The sequence below is a fragment of the Strongylocentrotus purpuratus genome, unplaced genomic scaffold (assembly GCF_000002235.5).
Source record: "Strongylocentrotus purpuratus isolate Spur 01 unplaced genomic scaffold, Spur_5.0 spur5_contig_825, whole genome shotgun sequence".
Taxonomy (NCBI): domain Eukaryota; kingdom Metazoa; phylum Echinodermata; class Echinoidea; order Camarodonta; family Strongylocentrotidae; genus Strongylocentrotus; species Strongylocentrotus purpuratus.
This window is the reverse complement of record NW_022145530.1, coordinates 2,421-22,245: the sequence shown is the minus strand read 5'-3', so window position 1 is coordinate 22,245 and position 19,825 is coordinate 2,421. Positions and strand designations below refer to the sequence as shown.

At 35.6% G+C, this 19,825-nt stretch overlaps 1 protein-coding gene across 8 annotated transcripts; it reads left to right on the top strand.

Moving 5' to 3' along the window:
- Positions 1–1,021: 1,021 nt before the first annotated feature.
- Positions 1,022–19,504, top strand: LOC115918017. Of its 8 annotated transcripts, none has more exons than XR_004063611.1 (8): positions 1,022–1,174; positions 5,641–5,706; positions 6,465–6,514; positions 12,415–12,470; positions 15,577–15,709; positions 16,349–16,506; positions 16,938–17,179; positions 19,155–19,504. XR_004063611.1 is itself a non-coding variant. In XM_030982410.1 (3 exons), exons 1-3 carry the CDS (start codon positions 15,327–15,329, stop codon positions 19,238–19,240), a joined length of 627 nt encoding a protein of 208 aa, XP_030838270.1. In that variant the 5' UTR covers positions 15,093–15,326; the 3' UTR covers positions 19,241–19,504. The 8 variants fall into 8 exon arrangements, 2 of the variants coding, with proteins under 2 accessions (XP_030838270.1, XP_030838281.1); XR_004063612.1 differs by lacking the exon at positions 1,022–1,174 and adding an exon at positions 2,504–2,541; XR_004063614.1 differs by lacking the exons at positions 1,022–1,174; positions 5,641–5,706; positions 6,465–6,514 and adding an exon at positions 6,593–7,273.
- Positions 19,505–19,825: the final 321 nt, after the last annotated feature.

Here is a 19,825-nt window from a genome sequence, read left to right as displayed (position 1 = left end):
GTGCTGGAGCAGAACGAGAGGGGAAGGGAAACAAAGCAAGATAGACGAGAGAGAGACTCGAGAGAGAGAGAGAGAGAGAGGGAGGGAGGAACAACAAAGAATATTCAGTCTGGGAGAAAGAAAAAAATCTGCTTATAATACTGATCACCCGTACACACTAAAACAACATCTCATAAATTTACGATATGAATAATTAATCCAGGACGACCTGCTTAGACCCCGGGCAAATTTTTAGACCTGGTACTAAGAGCACTGATATGACAAGGCTTCATTTAAACAAGGTAATTCATGTGATCCCAAATTACAAGTTTCCTTTTTTACTTTTTTTTTCTCGGTTATCTTGATATAACATGGTTTCATAAAATCAATTCCTCTGTTCCCGATCGAGGAACATGCTCAATTTAACAAGAGGATGGCGATGATAACGTTAATATTGATGATGACGATGATATTGATGATAATCATGATGATGCATCATGTCATATACAAGTTTATCTATTTTTAACTTTTTTCCTATCAACTCTAACTGCATGTAGAGTGCCTTAGTTGCATAGCGCCCCTTCAGGTTTGTGTGTATTACATATGAGGACCCCACTGGAAATATGTTCTCGAGCTTTCGTGGGTTATCCTGTTGTTCAAAGCTGACTTAATTTTGATTTGTGATTATATCATTATTGTATATTGTTGAAAGCTTGACGAATAAACATCTATCATTCAATCATCCATATACATGTGTTAATAACGATGTCCGGCGAAATTTAAAAGTTCTGCTTTTACCAGGGTCTCCTTGTCTTTCTTTTCGTTAACTTGCCATAACATAAGTTGATTTTTGTATTGCAAATGTGTAATTATCTAATGTTATGCTCTTTGTGTCATTTGAAAGAAAGACGAAGAAATATCTTATCTTATCTTATCTTATCTAAAGCCTCGGTCACAAATGCCATTACGAATTGCTACGAACGCCGTACGAACGATTTTCAGACAATGGAACAGTTTCGGGAAGACAATTATGGAAAACTGACAGGGAGATTCGTACGAACCTGTTTGTCATAACTTCCTAGTTTTGCAGACTTTATTTTTTCTTTTTGATTCGGGCTTTTTAGAGACACCGTACCATAGACATTCATACACATATCATACGTATGTGGAGCTGAGCTGAGCTAAATTACATTTGGTAAGTTGTTCTCGAAAAATCATTTTCTTTTAGTATTTTAAATTGTATGATAGTGAAGTATATCGCATTAGTTGGAAAGAAATTCCTTCAGAAAACGTCTAGGGTAGTATACATAGCATGAACAATGTGGAAGAGTGAGAAAAAAAAAACTTAAACTTTCCCCCTCAGAACTGGAGCCGGCGCTTATCTAGACCGAATTTTCCGTCTCTTTCGTTCGTTAGCCTCTTATTGGGGTAGGGTCGGCTCTCTCTTTAGAGACGGAAGCCGTTTATACACATGTCCTTGCTAACGCCACGGCCAGTTCTGGTCGTAGCGTTTTGCCCCCAAAATCCCCAAAATGTCATTTTACCTCGAGCATGTAGACCTATTGTAAATTAGGCCTAGATCTAGGCTATAATAAATCAGTTCCACTTACCAACTTGACTGAAATAATCAGTTTAATAGTCCCTTTTTAGGAAATTATGGGTCAAAATCGGAATCCATGTTGAAAAAGATTTTCAAAATGGATTTCGATTTTGACCCATAATTTCCTAAAAAGGGACTATTAAACTGATTATTTCAGTCAAGTTGGTAAGTGGAACTGATTTATTATAGCCTAGGCCTAATTTACAATATAACATGCTCGAGGTAAAATGACATTTTGGGGATTTTGGGGGTAAAACGCTACGACCAGAACTGGCCGTGGCGTTAGCAAGGACATGTGTATAAACGGCTTCCGTCTCTAAAGAGAGAGCCGACCCTACCCCAATAAGAGGCTAACGAACGAAAGAGACGGAAAATTCGGTCTAGCGCTTATCTAGACCGAAAGCTTCAGTCTCTCTAATCGTCGGTTGTTCCACTGAGACTACGTCTGGCTCCACTAGACCTCCGATTATAGAGACTGAAGTCTGGGGACCTCTTTCTGTGAGGCACTGTACGTAACGAATAGTTCGGTTCGACTGGACCGCGATGAATGAGATATACAACGAGATTTTCACTCTTTACATCCTCATAACTGCTGCAATTACAACACAAATTAAAAATAACATATAGACTATATAGCTTATTTGACTTACGATAGCTTGCTCATTTAGATCCTAAATTAATGATTAATCCGAGAAAGTCTCGTCGTCAACATTATCCGTCTTGGTTTTAGTTGATGAATATTCATTTTTTCTTTTCGAACGTCCAATAGCTACCGTAGCTACGCTACGAGTCGGCCCAGCTTGACCAACGAACTCCCACGAAACGAGTACTCTGAATCTGATTGGCCATTTAGCTATGTTTTGGTAGGTGGACCCGGAAATATGTCGGCCGCCGGGTAATATTTCGAATGCATGAACGTACTGCTTCGCGGATCTGAGATACAAATTGGATAATTCATATAAGTAAGTCCGTAAATTACGTATTTAATATTAAGTTATCAAATTTTGATAACTGTAATTAGGACAAATGACATACCGACCTAATTTACATCTGATTTAGAAATCAGAAAATTAGATCTAAATAAAGAAAATCGGGGAGAAAATGTCGTGGACGAAAATATGTACATAGCCATCCCCACGGTACGAGATCTCTGGGTTGCCATCTGTATTGGGGAATGACAACAAATGTCAGTTTTATTAAAGAAATGACCCAAATCAGATGGTTATTGCTGTCTAGCGCTTATCATGCTTATTCAGAATCATATCCCTACTTTGACCCCGTAACTCCGGCGTAGAGATTTCTTGCTCACGGGATTCACAGCAAATTGAGCACTGCACAATACAATTGCATACCGTACATACCGACGGTGGGTTGCGGGCACTCCAGCTAAGCATAGAGTCAATGCTAATGCGTATTGACCTCTAGCACTGCATGCTTGCTGTGAGGCGGGTATTATTATACCTAGAGTCTAGGGGGCCGTTTCTCGAAACCAACTCCATGACAGTCATATCTTTGTCGCCGACCTACGGAGATGTCATGAAGTGGATAAACCGTTTCACAAAGCCATGACAGACATGATATCGATATATCACGATACTAGCAGCTCAAGAAGATAGTCTTTGTCACGATCCATTTGATTTATCAAGAATAACGCAAAACAAGTTTTGGGGCTAAAATTGTTCAAAAAGAAATATATACATATAAATTCTCCTAAAATAAATAATAAATAGTGTCATTATCAAATGTAGATCATCAACCGATTTGCATATTTCTGTAAAGATTCTTAAATTGAAGAAAAACCGGCGAGTGTTTTTTTTCGACAGTCGAATCAAAAGTTAGTTGAAGGATACCGTAATGTGATAGTTTATCAATACGTACTTTTTTGTTTATTGTGACGAGGAATTTTAGGCAAAATGCCTTTTCTCAGCCAGTTTTTATTCTAGAGTCTCATAAATACTCGTTATATAATTGATTTGATATTGAAAATATAATTTGGAAGAAGTAATTAGAGAGTGAATAATAATGCACATAGGCCCACACATAGGAGCATCACTATCCTGGCTGTGTAGTAAAAGCTGTGCTCTTGAACCTCAACATTTCAAACACCACTGCACAAAACTCAACTGATTTCACTCAAAATCGGTACTTTAGTGACAATTGATGACACCTAAATAGCAGTAAAATACATTTTTTTTAACTTACTGATATTAAAAAGAATAATTTAAAAAATCAAATTGTAAGTCTAGTGTCAGCTTGCTTTGTTCTTTGCTATAAACTACAGTGTGTCATTCAATAATATCACTTACACATACATGTATGAAAGCTAAACATTAAAGGCATCGTTTAAACATGTTAAATCTGAGATGCACGGCCCTACGTGTTATCAGTGTCTGTGATATGGTGTAATATTGAAGCCCTAAAAACATTGCGCCTACTTCAAAATGATCAAGAAGTGCCTCAAAAAATTAAAAATCTTTGAGTGACCGGTTTTACCATACTCGTTTTCCCTAATAGACTGAAGTGTTATGAAAACCGTTTTTGGTTTCGATTTCCAATCATAAATATCTTGATAATCAGACAGGCTATCGGCTTGTAAAAGTCATGAGGTTCATTACTGACCTAAAGGTTTATAATTATCATGAGCTAGATCCAGGATTTTTTTTCAGAATCTGAGACAAAGTTACCCAATCCCTTAAAGGGATCTAAACATACGCGTAATGCACAGACAGGCCTACGGTATACTGACCACTACATCAACGTTATATCCACTCGCTATTTGGAAGTTAAGAAATTGATCTATAGTCTAGATTCTAGAGATCTCCTAAATCTCCATTGTCGTTGTCGATGTCCGAGGTACTTCCTTTTTTATCTCCTCAAAACTCAAGTCGAGTATATTTTTGTCCATATCGATATTTCCAGGGGATTTTGATGAAGGTAAACAACGTTGGGTATGAACAGGTACGGTACTCAAGAGTCAATGCAATACATGTTAATTGCACGTAAACAGCATCGCGCACCGTCGTAGATCATTTCAGCTGAGCGGTTCAACGCTCATTTTGTGACTTTACTGAAAAATCAGCTGAATTACAATGTTTTCGGGGTTTTGAGTGGGTTGATTTTTCGTCATGTTTAATCAACTTTTAAATTTTCCCTCGAACTTACACAAATGTAATAAGTGAAATTGTTTGATTGCAATGATACCAAATTCAGTCAAGTTTAAAATTAATGAAAGAAAAAGAAAAAATACCAGAGTGATATTACATTAACAAGTTGTATACAAATTTGTTGATGTTGTGTTTTGTGACCTGTGTATAAGACGCATCCCTATTTATTGATACAATGTTTGCACTTTTGCTGACTCTGTAGGCAGCAAGCCAGATTGCGTCTTATTTCAGCGTTTGGAAACCCATGCAGGGAAGATCCTTCATTTTAGTTTGAAGGCGCCGATGAGTACTTGTGAACTTGTCACAAATAATTAATAGTAACAATGTCGTTTTAAAAACTAAAGATGACAGACAGATTTTCCTCCGAGTCCAAAGAGAAATTCGGACATAGTACGCTACTTTGGTTCTAGTTTCTGAGTGGTGAGTTGATATCCCGTGTGTGAGTGAGCTGGGACCATGCCGTCGCTCTTCCGGGCACGGGTGAGCATCGGCCGGCACAGTGCTATGTGAAGGGGCATAAATTGAGAAGAAAAAAAAAACTCTTCCCTTCAAATTCGGAACGTAGGTTAACTTCAAATAGTAGATCCTATTCTTTGTTCGCATTATATAATTTATGTTGAGACTCAGAGTTTTTTGTAAACCACTATAAAGTAGCATTTTGAGGATTCAAAATATCCTGTACCTGTCTATAAGACGCACCCCCGACTATCAAATTCTTCCGTGCATCTTATACACAGAGATTTACGGGGTACTCAACAATTTGTAGTTGTATTTTTTGGCATATAATAATGGCTAATTATTTTCTTTGATAATTAATTATTCGTATTCATAATACATATTGGTAAATGTTGTTATGAACTGAAATACAGTTGATTGTATTTCTTTTTTATATTTCAGGTTTTCCGACTGTTAGTGGTGAGTTACCTTGGAGTTGGAGCTGGAACTGCAGTATTTGCTGATAGAGTATGTTGATCTACTTAACCTGTTGCTTATGGATTTTTTTTGAGGGGGGGGGGGGGGGGGTAATGGGTGGGGGGATGGACCCTGTATTAAGTGAAATTTTGCCATATCAATTCGGGGTATATTTTGGGTTTGAACACTTTTTAGAGGGGCTTTAACATTTTAGGGACAGAAAATTGATTGAGACGTTATCTCTAAATGACATTAAGTACATAGGTTTTATATACACAAAACATTTGGGATAACATTTTTCTGTAAAATGGGGTTTGAACATTGAACTTATACATGTATATATTTTTTGGGGTGCAATTTATAACGTACAAAACTACAAAATCTACATAGTAGCTGAACGACCAGGAGCGATATTCTCGTTTAACAATGTTAAATCTGAGATGCACGGCCCTCTGTGTTATCAGTGTCTGTGACATTGTGCAATATTGAAGCCCTAAAAAAATTGCGCTTCAAAATATCAAGAAGTGCCTCAAAAAAGTAAAAATCTTTGAGTTACCGGTTTTACCATACTCGTTTTCCCCCAAAAATATCCTATACCTGACTATAAGACGCACCGACGACTTTCAAATTCTTCCGTGCATCTTATACACAGAGATTTACGGGGTACTCAATAATTTGTAGTTGTATTTTTTACCATATAATAATGGCTAATTATTTTCTTTGATAATTAATTATTCGTATTCACAATACTTGGTAAATGTTGTTATGAACTGAAATAGAGTTGATTGTATTTCTTTTTTATATTTCAGGTTTTCAGACTGTTGGAGTTGGAGCTGGAGCTGCAGTATTTGCTGATAGAGTATGTTGATCTACTTAACCTGTTGCTTATGGATTTTTTTTTGAGGGGGGGGGGGGGGGGGGGGAATGGGTAGGGGGATGGTCCCTGTATTAAGTGAAATTTTGCCATATCAATTTGGGTATATTTTGGGTTTGAACACTTTAGAGGGGCTTTAACATTTTAGGGACAGAAAATTGATTGAGATATTATCTCTAAATGACATTAAGTACATGGGATTTATATACACAAAAACATTTGGGATAACATTTTTCTGTAAAATGGGGTTTGAACATTGAACTTATACATGTATATATTTTTTTGGGTGCAATTTATAACACACAAAACTACAAAAGCTAAATAGTAGCTGAACGACCAGGAGCGATATTCTCGCTGAAACTGCATCCGGGTGTTTGGTGTCCCTGAATCTCCTCAAGAAGACACAACTACAACGATCTGCAAGATTGTGCAAGAGAAACTGTGCATCACTTTAAAACCGGAAGATATTGACCGATGTCACTGTGTTCGAAGACGGAAACCACCTCCCCATCCAGGATCACGGCCAAAACCAGCGGCCATCATCATGAAGCTGACATCATATCAACATCGACAGCGGCTGATCGTCTAATCTGAAAAGGAACGGAATAAGCTGCGAGGATCTGACTGATGCCAATCGTACTCTCTTACATGATGCTTTCATCGCAAGCAAGAAACAGAACAGTGAGATAGAGGCAGCATGGTCGATGGACTGAGGGATCATCGTCTCTGTGAAGACATCACACGGTAAGAGCGTGAAAAACAGGTTCATGACAAGAACGAACCTGACAACATATGACCACAAACATTGAAATTGAAGGATCACGATTTCCTTCGGTCCTGCATTTTGTATACTTTTGGTACAGTAATATATTCACTAGACATATTTGTTATGTTTTTATTTATTTGGTTAAAAATCATGAACACGTAAAGTTCAGGAACTCATATTGATTAAATTACAATAAAATGTAATACTGTAAACAAAATAGAACCAAAATATATACACTTAAGAAAAATTCTGGTTACAATACAATATTCAACGAGTAAAGCCAGGCTGGCTACATGTAACAAGACCAAAATGAGAGATGACGAGGAAATCGAGAAGGAGAGAAATGTCTAGGGAGCGAGTGGGGAGAGAGGGACAGAAAAAGGGAGCGGAGAAGGAAAGAAAGAGAGGGAAGGGGAGATACAAAGGGAGAGGGAGAGAGAGAATGAAGAGTGAAAGAGAGCAGGGAGGTGAGACATAGATAAGTGAGCACTCTGCCCCTAGGGCTTTTCCTATCACTCAGAGTGGGATTATGCGGGATTAGGGGTCCAAGGAAAAACAAAATGACACCTTACGCGACGAGGTCACCCTGGTGTCCCATGCGGGATGCTGCTCTAAACTGGCTCTCTCTAGGTGAGAACATCAACAGTCCAGTCATAAGGGATCGCGTGTTCATATAGCTAGCTCTATACATGTCGTTAGCATCATCACATGCTACATACACTCAGATGTTGTGATAGTCTAGGAATTTAGCTCTCGGGTGCAAAGAACAACAACAAGGTGAGTTAAAACATGATTATTGTTGAAATTTTCTTTATTTTGTTCCATTTATATTTATATTTTAACGTAATAGTAGTGGTAGACCCTGTCTAGCCCAGGTGGAAATCATTTTTTTAGGCAAACAAATTAGATTTTCTTCTTTATTTTGATGTATGACTCCACTGTTTGTTATCGTTCGTTATATTGCACTGCACGGAAGACTAACAGTACACTCGTGGTAGAATTCAACTGGACATTTTGGTCCATTACATGAAATGATATCGACCATAGAAGGAAGGCTACATATGCATACAGAAGATGGGCTTTCCTCTTTAGATTCTAGTATCAAACCTTCAATATGTCTGTAAGAAGATCCATATCATCTTCCAAATAATAATCATCACACGAGTATTTAAAAGCTGCCATGTTATGGGATGTAAACATATCCTACAATGCATTGCACATGCAAGCGGCTCCTGTTGATCAACTGACCTTGCGCATGCATTATGTGATCTTATTTACAACCGGTGCGACCAGGCTACATTAATGCAATTTAGTGGATTGATCAACCGACCTTGTGCATGTGTTATGTGATCTTATTTAAAGGTAAAGACCAGTATTGGAAACGCCCCAATTTAAAAAAATGAAATGGAAGCTCTTATTACCAATCATGTGAAAGAATGTTTTGAATAATACATTATGATAAAAATGTTGCCGGGAAACCGCCTACTAATTGATATATTTGGTAAATTAGTTTATCTATTGGTGTGTGAGAGATAAAAACGCATGTGTCGCGCACGTGTGCATAGTCCCATATACATCTTTCTGTGTACAGTGCTTGTAACTTCATGAAGACTGGGCCAAATTTTTTGTCATTTTGATGATTCCAGAACCTTGCAGTACATCTATGCTAGATGATCATCCTTTTCTGATCGATTTCACAACGTTTCTTTCACAATGCAATCGCATGACCATAACTGGTCTTTATCTTTAAGACCAGTGCGACCAGGCAGCATTAATTCCAATTTAGTGGATTGGTCGCTTGGGGAGTGCGGCATCGGGGATGGTTCAAAAGACCCTAATCCAGTTTTCTCTACTTTATGTCTCACCTCCCTGGGGAGAAAAAAAGAAGAGCGATGCAGATAGAAAGAGAGAGGGGGAGAGAGAGAGGGGTAGGGAGACGGAAAGAGAGAAAAAGAGAAGAGAGGGACCTTTTACATTTTATCCACGATATTAAAGTTCTTCTATACATTTTGTACATACATGTAGTTGTTTCGTTTTTACTACTTTGTATTAAGTGTAGAATTCATATTCCTTTGATCCATTTTTTTAAATTGTTTTCTTCTTCAAATGTCGTGTCATGCTTGATTTGTATGTCTCACCTCCCTGATTTTTTCAATGTCTCAATGAAAAACATGTATATGTATCGACCTTGACAGAATTTATGTCACTATCAAGACCCAAATTACTAATAACTTCACTCAGTCACATTATACAGCAGATGAATTTAATACGTTTGTATCACAAAAATTACCTGATAATGATGCCAATAACAAATTATCATTTATTGATATTAATTGTAGAAGATTTCAACATAATTTTGCTGCATTGTCTGTACTTATGATGTCATTACGTATGCAAGTTTCTATTATTGGTGTTTTGGAAACATGGCTAAGGGATGAAAATTCGCAATATTCTCTGTGCAATTTCAGTCATTATGACTGGTATGTGGGAAATAATAAAAGACTTGGATGTAGAAAGAGGTGTTGGTATTTTTATTAGCAAGGACATTAATTTTAAACGCCGCACTGACTTAAATATTAATGAATCATTTTTAGAAAGTATTTATTGAAATTGAACATTTTAGTTGAAATATTTAATATGTGTTATGTATAGGCCACCAAGTCAACCAGTGGATGATTTTTTAATGTCTCGCGTTAATGTTGTAAACATGGAAAAGAAATAATTTTATTTAATTGGCGATTTTAATATTGATTTATTAAATGTTGAGAATGTTAATGATTTTTGTAACCACTTTAATGCTACATTATATGAATATTTTTACAAATGATTCTTGCCATGTTTATTCTGGAATATTATTAACTGATATTTCTGACCACTTCCCGGTATTTGTATGTGTGATACTGATATTCACAAAAGTACTGACTGACTTTTATAAACATGATGTAAATCAAAATAATATGAGAACATTTTTGCAATTGCTGTATTCAACTAAATGATATTTATCTAGTGATGTGAATAGTAGCTATAAATAGCTTTGTTTTTAAATTCATGAAACTGTATAATTTGTGTTTCCCTGTGAAATTAGTTTGTATGAAATATAAGCGTAAAAATAAACTTTGGATTACAAATGAAATTATAAAGTTGAGTAAGAAAAAATGTAGACTACATTGTATATAAGTTGTATATTAAACATCCCAATGATTATAGAAATAATGTATATAGGAAATTTGTAATAAATTGAATAATAAGATTAAGATTGAAAAATAAGAAATACAACATTCAAGGAGTGAAGCCAGGCTGGCTACATGTACTGTAGCAAGACCAAAGTGAGAGATGACGAGGAAATTGAGAAGGAGAGAAATGACAAGAGAGAGAGAGAGTGAGTGGGGATAAAGAAAGAGAGGAACAGAAAAAGGGAGCGGAGAACGAAAGAGAGGGAAGGGAATATGTGGAGGGAGAGGGAGAGAAAAAGAAAGGGAGAGAGGGAGAGATAAGGAAGAGAGAGAGGGAGTGAGGGAGAGAGAGAGAGAGGAAGAGCGATGAAGATAGAAAGAAAGATGAGAGAGATAGGGGAGTGAGAGGGGTGGGGATAGGGAATGAGAGAGAAAAGAGGGGGACCTTTTACATTTTATCCATTAAAGTTGTATACATTTTATACATAGTTTTGTTTTTAAGTGTATAATTTATATTCCTTTGATCTTTGGAGAAGATAAAAATTATCTTCAAATGTCGATGTGTTTAATGTCTCAATGAGAAAACATGTATCTGTATCAACTTTGAGAGAATTTTTGTCACCATCAGATCCTCAAAGTACTAATAACTTCACTCAGTCGCATTATACACCAGATGGATTCAATACGTTTGTATCACAGAAATTACTTGATAATGATGTCAGTAACAAATTATCATTTATTAATATTGATTGTAGAAGCCTCCAACATAATTTTGATGCATCGTCTGTACTTGTGATGTATGTATGCAAGTTTCAATTATTGGTGTTTTGGAAACATGGCTAAGGGATAAAAATTCGCAATATTCTCTGTGCAATTTCGGTCATTATGAATTTGTGGGAAATACTAAAAGACTTGGACGTGGATGAGGTGTTTGGTATTTTTATTGGCAAGGACATTAATTTTAAACGCCGCACTGATTTGGATATTAAATAATCGTTTTTAGAAAGTATTTTTATTGAAATTGAACATTTAATTCAAATATTTTAATGTGTTATGTATAGGCCACCCAGTCAACCAGTGGATGATTTTTTAATGTCTCTCGTTTTTTTTTTTTATGTTTTAAATGTGGAAAAGAAATTATTCTATTTAATGGGAGATTTTAATATTGATTTATTAAATGTTGGGAATGATTTTGTAACCATTTTAATGCTACACTATATGATTCTTTTAATAAATGAACTAACTCGTGTTACTGACAGATCTTCATTGTTATTAGATAATAATTTTACAAATCATTCTTGCCATATTTATTTTGGAATATTATTAACTGACATTTCTGACCACTTCTCGGTTTTATTGTATTTGTGAAATTGATATTCACAAAAGTACTGTGAAACTGACTTTTTATAGACGTGATTTAAACAAAAATAACATGAGAATGTTTTTGCACTTGAGGTATTCAACTAAATGGTATTTATCTAGTGATGTGAATAGTAGTTATAATAGCTTTGTTTTGAAATTCACAAAAACTGTATAATTTGTGTTTTCCTGTGAGATAAGTTTGTTTGAAATATAAGCGTAAAAATAAACCTTGGATTACAAATAAAATTATTAATTTGAGTAAGAAAAAATGTAGACTATTGTATATTAAAGATCCCAATGATTATAGAAAAGAAGTATAAAAGATTTTTTTAATGAATTGAATAATAAGATTAAGATTGAAAAAGGTATCATCATTGGTATACGATCTGATTTGATTTCGGAGTATGTAAATGATTGGAAATGAAACATGATAGATTTGATGAGTTTGAGATGTACATGAACAAGACAGTTATGTGAATAGTGAGTAATTAGTTAACATTATAAACCACAATGTGATAGTGTAGGTATTAATCACTTTTATTGATAGTTTTTTCCCCTTCTTTTTTTTCTTCTTTTCAATGTAGAACGAGTGTTGGATTGCTCTGTGTTGGAGTTGCTGGAAGGAGGTAGTGGTGTTTAAGTAAGTATTAGGGGATTTATGTTGAAAGTGTGCAGCATATGGTCATGGTAGTGACTTTTCAAAAAGGATTAATTATGTTATGCCATGTAGTGGCACTGATTTAATCTTACTTATGTTTTGAGCTGATTCTATAGGAAGGCACAGAATGAACAATTGTTCAAGCAAATACTATGATTATGATTGCACCTGCAGCAAATTTTCAAAATGAGATTACATGGTGAAATAATTAAGCTTAGAAATAGGTCAAATAAACCAGTTGGCATATAGGGTGAATAAGTTTCAAACCATGGGATTGTTTAAGGCCAAAATGTGGATATTAGTCATTCATTGGAAACCTCCATGTTGTGTTGAGATCATAGGTCACTTATGTAGGTCAAATGTTATGGCATACCTGCAAGACTAAAGAATACCAAAAAAAATACACATTGAAATACCTTATTTGTCAAACCTGTATTGTACATTCTGTGTATACCTCTGTCAGAATAGGGGAAAGTGGTTAGACTTTTGTGACAATTAATCTTGTAGCTTTGATATCCTATCCAAAAGGATTTGTACTAAACTGATTACTTGGTATTCTGCTATTAGTCATGGCTGGAATTCACAAAGGTGGTTTAGATTTAGACCACGGTTTATGCTTTTTATGGTTATATTACTTTTCACTGTTCAACATTTTTAATGTGCAATAGTACCTGTGTTTTCAAGATCTTCAAACTTGGTACAAAATTAAGGAAGAATAGTTTTTGGTGTTATATATCAAGGTTATGTTTACATAGAAATTTTCTGCTTGACAAGTCAAATAATTAAATTGAGGACTACGGTAATACTGTGGTTCACATGGGAAGAAGGAGGCATATACCAGTAGACTGCACACAGTCGAATTAAATGAAATATGTCTCAGCCATCATATTAAGCATCAATTGTAGACTCTTCCATTGGGTACGTGTTGCCAAAATTTGAATAGAATCCATCAAACATGTAGGGAGTTAGTCAAGATGAAGAAAAAAAGGGGGGGGGGGGTGTTTTTAAAACACATAGTGCAAACATGCACATATATTTTGATTTTAGTCTAATACAATACATATTGTACATGTGACCTTGCCTAAGTCGAACTTGGATAAGTCAAACCGCCCGTATAAAGTTAACGGTTAAACGTTTAGCCCCAAAAACGTAATGATTCAGGCCTACGGCGAGCGGGCGGGCATAGTACGTCACTAAAATGTCATGATAGAGTCTTCTTTTTAGCACAGTGTAAAAAAAAGTCAAGAACTTTGTATTTTGAAAAATGGAAAATGCCAGTTTTGCGTGTAACTATTTAAAAAAAAAAATTCTTTCTACTTACAGGTGTCTGGCTGTGCTGATTGTATGTTTATTTTGTGTCCTGGAAGTTTGTTTTTCAGGAAAATACTTGTTTTTTGTTTACATCTTTTCATTGTATTCATTTGAACTGAAACTTCATCTTGCATCTTTCTTTATCTCAGAAGAGATTCTGCTCTCAGAAAAGAGTGTACCGCACGCCAGAAGGTGTGTGTCTTTAACCATTTCATCCCATTTCATACAAATTCAATGCCACTGAGATGGTCGTGGATAAACAAATGAAAAGCCACTGAGAAACTCGTGGATAAACAAGAAAAAAAAAAAAAAAAAACTCAGATCTGAAAAATTTTCATCTTGAGCTTCTTCTTTACCTCTGTCTTATTTACTGACTTTCTATTGTTATTTTCCTGGTTAATTGTTTGAATATGAGGGCATAGCAGAAGATTGATTGAAAGTGACTTTGATTGAGAGAAGAAGTACAGAGTGAGCTTGATTGAATGCAAAGAAAGTGAGCTATATCATTGAAAAGAGAAACAAGTTTAATAATTCTATGAATAGATGTGATTGTGAGTGATTGTTGGAAAGAGAATAAGGAAATTTGTGACAGGATATAGAGAGTTCTAGAAATATAAGTGAGCTTGATTGATTGCAAAGAGTACATGTAAGAAGAACATTTGTGTCAGGATATATAGAGTTGTAGAAAAGTGAGCGTGATTGATTGCAAAGAGAGGAAGAAAGAAATCTGTGTCTGGATATAAAGTATACAGATTTATAAAAATATAAGTGAGCTTGATTGCAGAGAGAGTAAGAAAGAAATCTGTGTCTGGATATAAAGTGTACAGATTTATAAAAATATAAGTGAGCTTGATTGCAGAGAGAGTAAGAAAGAAATCTGTGTCTGGATATAAAGTGTACAGATTTATAAAAATATAAGTGAGCTTGATTGCAGAGAGAATAAGAAAGAAATCTGTGTCTGGATATAAAGTGTACAGATTTATAAAAATATAAGTGAGCTTGATTGCAGAGAGAGTAAGAAAGAAATCTGTGTCTGGATATAAAGTGTACAGATTTATAAAAATATAAGTGAGCTTGATTGCAGAGAGAGTAAGAAAGAAATCTGTGTCTGGATATAAAGTGTACAGATTTATAAAAATATAAGTCAGCTTGATTGCAGAGAGAATAAGAAAGAAATTTGTGTCCGAGTATAAAGTGTACAGATTTATACAAATATAAGTGAGCTTTATTGCAGAAAGAGAAAGAAAGAAATCTGCGTCTGGATATAAAGTGTACAGATTTATAAAATATAAGTGAGCTTGATTGCAGAGAGAGAAAGAAAGAAATTTGTGTCTGGATATTGAGTGTACAGAGGTATACAAATGTAAGCGAGCTTTATTGCACTGATTGGTATCTGCTGAATATATTAACAAACCTCTTTGAACACTGTCTCACAATATCGTAGTTTGTATTGAAAAAGTAGCACAGTCTTGAGATATCCAAGATAGCTAACAATTTCACATTTTAACAATTATAAACAAAGGCCATATGTTGAAAGACGAAATGAAGGTCGGTGATAGAAATGCAGAACCCCATGTTGAAGAGACTTTAGAGTGTTATATATGTGGAAAAGATCTTGATGGCAAGGAGAATGAAGTGAAGTGTGAAAGTTGTCCCAACTCTTACCATGTGGCATGTATGAATATCTCTCGTGAAGATAAATTTAGTGACATTACACTTGTATGGATTTGCCTATGCGGAAATAACAATATTTCTGTACGTATGTTTGACCATCTAGGTATCCCTATTGATGTCAACCAATATGAATGCATCAGTCCGAATCAGGAGGTCATGGAAGAGCCTGACGGCACACCTGATGAATGCTCTACATCGAGAAAGATTGAAAGAGGCCGCTTTACAAAGATGAAAAGGTATGTGAACAAAGGACATAAGCGATCTAGATCCCCAAAGAAACAAATGCAAAAAAGGGGAGAAATGAAAGGTACGTTGATGACTGTAGGAATGCGTCTACATGTGACCAGTCAGAAAATGTAAAAAATACAGTTGGCAAGAAAAGGAATCTGGTTTAAGATGGGACTTGATAAGATCGCGAAAGGCAAAACTCTTGGAGAAAAGAAAAGGAATGATTTCTGTAGATAACAATACAGACATAAGGATGAGTGTTCACATGTGAACAAAAGAGAAAAGGGAGTGACATACATAGGAAAAGCAATGAAGCATCTGTACCGCAAATCAAACTCAAAAATCAAAGTTCCAAGTACTGAAAACCAATCAAAAATGACACAAGACAACGAAAAATCAAAAACAAGTGTATCAAGCACAAAGAAACAAATAGAGTGCCGGAGATCAGTGAAAATGATTTGAAGGTAACACGTACAGGAACGGTTTCTCATGAAGAGACAAAAGTGTGTGAAGATGGTAATGACGAACATTGTTTGAAGTCGAATGAGATGGCTATGTTGTACAGTAAACAGAAATCTCCTAGTGAATGGTCTTCTTCAGATCTTGATGCTCTTGTAACATGTTCAATTGATATGTTTTTCTACTAGCCCTGATGACGTATCTGCGAGTATTTGTAAGAAAGGTGATGGCACATCTCTTGGCGAACCAAAGACAGGACCTCTTACCAAGTACGCACATCCAGACTCACTGATCAACACCCTTGAAGAATCACTCAAGAATTGTGATGGTTGTCTTATGAACTTTGGTAAGCAGACTTTTCTCATAATGTCACATGAAACAGGTTACTACATCTTTGATGCACATTCCAGAAGTAGAAAAGGGTGTCAAAGTAAGCAAGGAAAAACATTCTCATGCATACTAAAACTTGGCTCGGAATATACACTTATTGCATACAATTGTTGAACTCTATGAAGCTCTCGTGTGAGGAGACATACAAGCTGACACAGGTGACAGTTGCACACAGATCAAGTACTGATGCATTGAAACACACAATCCCAACAGATACAATTTCACAGGATAAGGTAGATGAAAGTCTGATGGTAATCCAAACTGAAGATCGTTCCGTATCTAAACCTGAATCAAGCCAAGATAAAGTACATGTAACACTCAATTGGAAAGTGCAAGCAAAACCTACCAAACCCCTGATGAAATAGATGTTGATCTCAAATCATACAGGAAAGTGCAAGCAAAACCTACCAAACCCACTGATGAAATAGCTGTTGATCTCAAATCCTACAGGAAAGTGCAAGCAGAACCTACCAAATCCACTGATGAAATAGATGTTGATCTCAAATCATACAGGAAAGTGCAAGCAAAACCTACCAAACCCACTGATGAAATAGATGTTGATCTCAAATCCTACAGAGTTCATGCTGGTGGCAAAAACCAAAAAAAGGGTAAAGCAAGGAACAAGAAAGGTCAGTTCACCAAAGCAAAAAAAGTTCATGATGGAAATAACTCTTCTGATAAATCAGAGATTAGATTTGACAAAGATGAAGGAATAGAATTAGCAGTAAATAATGAGAAGCTGGATACAAAGAAATTTATGAATGCAGGTGAAAATGATGAAAACTCAGACCAGCATATTTACAATATCAAAGACGATAAAGGTTCAGATGGAGTTGTGCAGGCTGATTCAAAGAATAATCTGTTGAAACTGAATTTTGATGAAAATAGGAAAATTGAAATAGAGATAATGATAGTGGCAGTGATATTCATATACCAGTGAAACGTTCGTGTGCAAGAACTTGTATAGAATCTGATACAGACACAAGTCCTGGATATGATATATTCGATAAAAGCGTTTCACCAGAACGCAATATGTCTTTGAATGTTTCTGATCAACCAAAGATATGCCCAGAAATGAAAAGTAGACAATGTCTGTGAATCAGTATTGAAAAATGATGATATGATGACAATTGATTTGACAGATGTTTCAGATGGTCTAGAGGAAGATGCAATGTTGATAATGAATTAAAGAATAAAAGCTTTGATACAGGTAAACATGATACAGACAATGATACTGATATGTCACTAAATGATCATGCTCATTCAAGAAATCCTTTAGAATCTTCTTTAGATTCAAACATCAAAGATGAAGACATTGAAAAGGCAATAGATGCTAATATGTACACATGTACTGATGAAACAGAAACAGAAGTTGAATTTGTAGCAAATCTTGGATTAGGTGATAGACCGGATAAATATTTCAAATTCTTACCCCTCTCGAAGAATGACAAACAGAACATTTGTACAAAATTGAATATCAGATATATAGGTACAAGCTGTGATTCAAGGTTAGATAGAGATAGCTTTATCGGAATTCCTTTACATAGTAAACAAATTATTGGTGACGGCAATTGTTTCTTTCGTGCAATTTCATATGCAATTTCTGGAACTGAGCATAATCATGCAATTCTAAGAAATGCCACGGTAAAAACATTTATTGCAAACTAAGGACATGTTTAATAATACATTGAGGCAAGAGTATAGAACAGTCAGAGAAATATGTTTCGAAACGTAGAATAATGGAAGACGGAACGTGGGCTACAGATACTGAAATTAGTGCTTTAGCAATTTAATCGATACCGATATTTATTCATACAATGACCAAGTACCATGTTGGCAATTGTTCTCTGCAAAAGAACCTGGAAGAATAAATATTGTAACCTCTGATAAGGAATTTATATACTATACACAGGAAATATTCATTTTAATGCTGTTGAATCTGTTGAAATTGATGAAGTGGTGGATAAGTCTCCGATAAATCACGATGAGAGGAAAGGTACTGCAAATCTTTTTGACATGACATATGAACAGTGTGCAAGTAATCAGTCTGAATCAGTCGTTCACAACAACGTAACACCAAGGATGAAACCCCTGAAAGTAATCACAAAGACAAATGCGCAAGAGTCAATACACACATAACGCTTGTTGCCCAAGGGACATTCAATCAAGGTCATACAAGATTTGGTTACTCAAGTGGAAAGCAGTGTGTTCCCAATTCACTATCTGCACTGTTGTATAGCAAAGTAAAAAATGCCAATGATTGGAAAAGTACAGATCTAGACAGGATTTTGAACAACGGTGATGAATTATATCGTTACATACGACGATCCACTTCACTCGAAAACGAATACTTATTGATATCTGATCTATTGAATATTTGGATGCGTACAATGAATTGTTTAACATAAAATGTCGTGAACCAGTCACTGGATTGTTAGATGGAGATGAAATGATATTGGCCCAGTCTCTTTCGATGACATTGAAGCAAGCAATCGAACAAGAACTCTGTACTGATTCTGATGCATGTTTTGTGACATTTGCTGGAAGTACTTTGATTGTATTATCTGGTCAAGATGGTTTCTTTGTATTTGATTCACATTCCAGAAGCAGTCGAGGTTTTCAGATTGATAACGGACACAGTGTTGTACTTAGTACTCCAAGTTGGCAAGGTGTGTACAAGCATTGCATGAGGTTAGCAAAAACAAGGGGATGTCCCATGCACACTGAATATGAGGTAACTAGTGTATGTGCAAAAGCAACTTCCGGTAAGAATGAAACCTTGAAAGGCTATCCACAGTTACAGGATGTTTTTTGTAGTCAGATTCCATCGTCAAATAGTCACAGTGAAAGTCAGTTTGAAAGCTCTGGATGTTCCATACATTGTGAAAGCTTTGATGAAGTTCAATTGGAACTTGAATTGGATGAGAGTGTTTTCCCACAAAAAATGATTGATAGCCCAATCTATTTCTCTTTCCTGAAAAAGCAAATGAAACAATCATTCATGATTTACATTATAACGGTCAGCAATTAAAACTGAAGAGTGTGACAATTGGCTTAACCAAATTAAAAGAATCACAGCTAAATAATAGTTGTCTTTTGAAAGGAAATGACTCTATAAAAACAGAATATGAAAATAAACAAAAGGGAGACTCCAACAACTGTACTAAATGTGGAAATGACTCTGATAAATTGAATTTAGTGAACGAAGTTCAGAATTCCAACTTTATCTTAAGCAGGAAACGAAAATGGAGTAACTTCGAAAGCGATGCGAAAGT

Bases quoted from the DNA above. Each gene is read 5' to 3' on its own strand.
- LOC115918017 (XM_030982410.1), top strand. From the start codon at position 15,327: ATGTTGAAAGACGAAATGAAGGTCGGTGATAGAAATGCAGAACCCCAT. The intron at 15,710-16,348 runs GTATGTGAACAA...TTTTTCTACTAG, and splicing joins CGCTTTACAAAGATGAAAAG to CCCTGATGACGTATCTGCGA. The intron at 16,507-19,154 runs GTAAGCAGACTT...TTCACATTCCAG, and splicing joins TGGTTGTCTTATGAACTTTG to AAGCAGTCGAGGTTTTCAGA.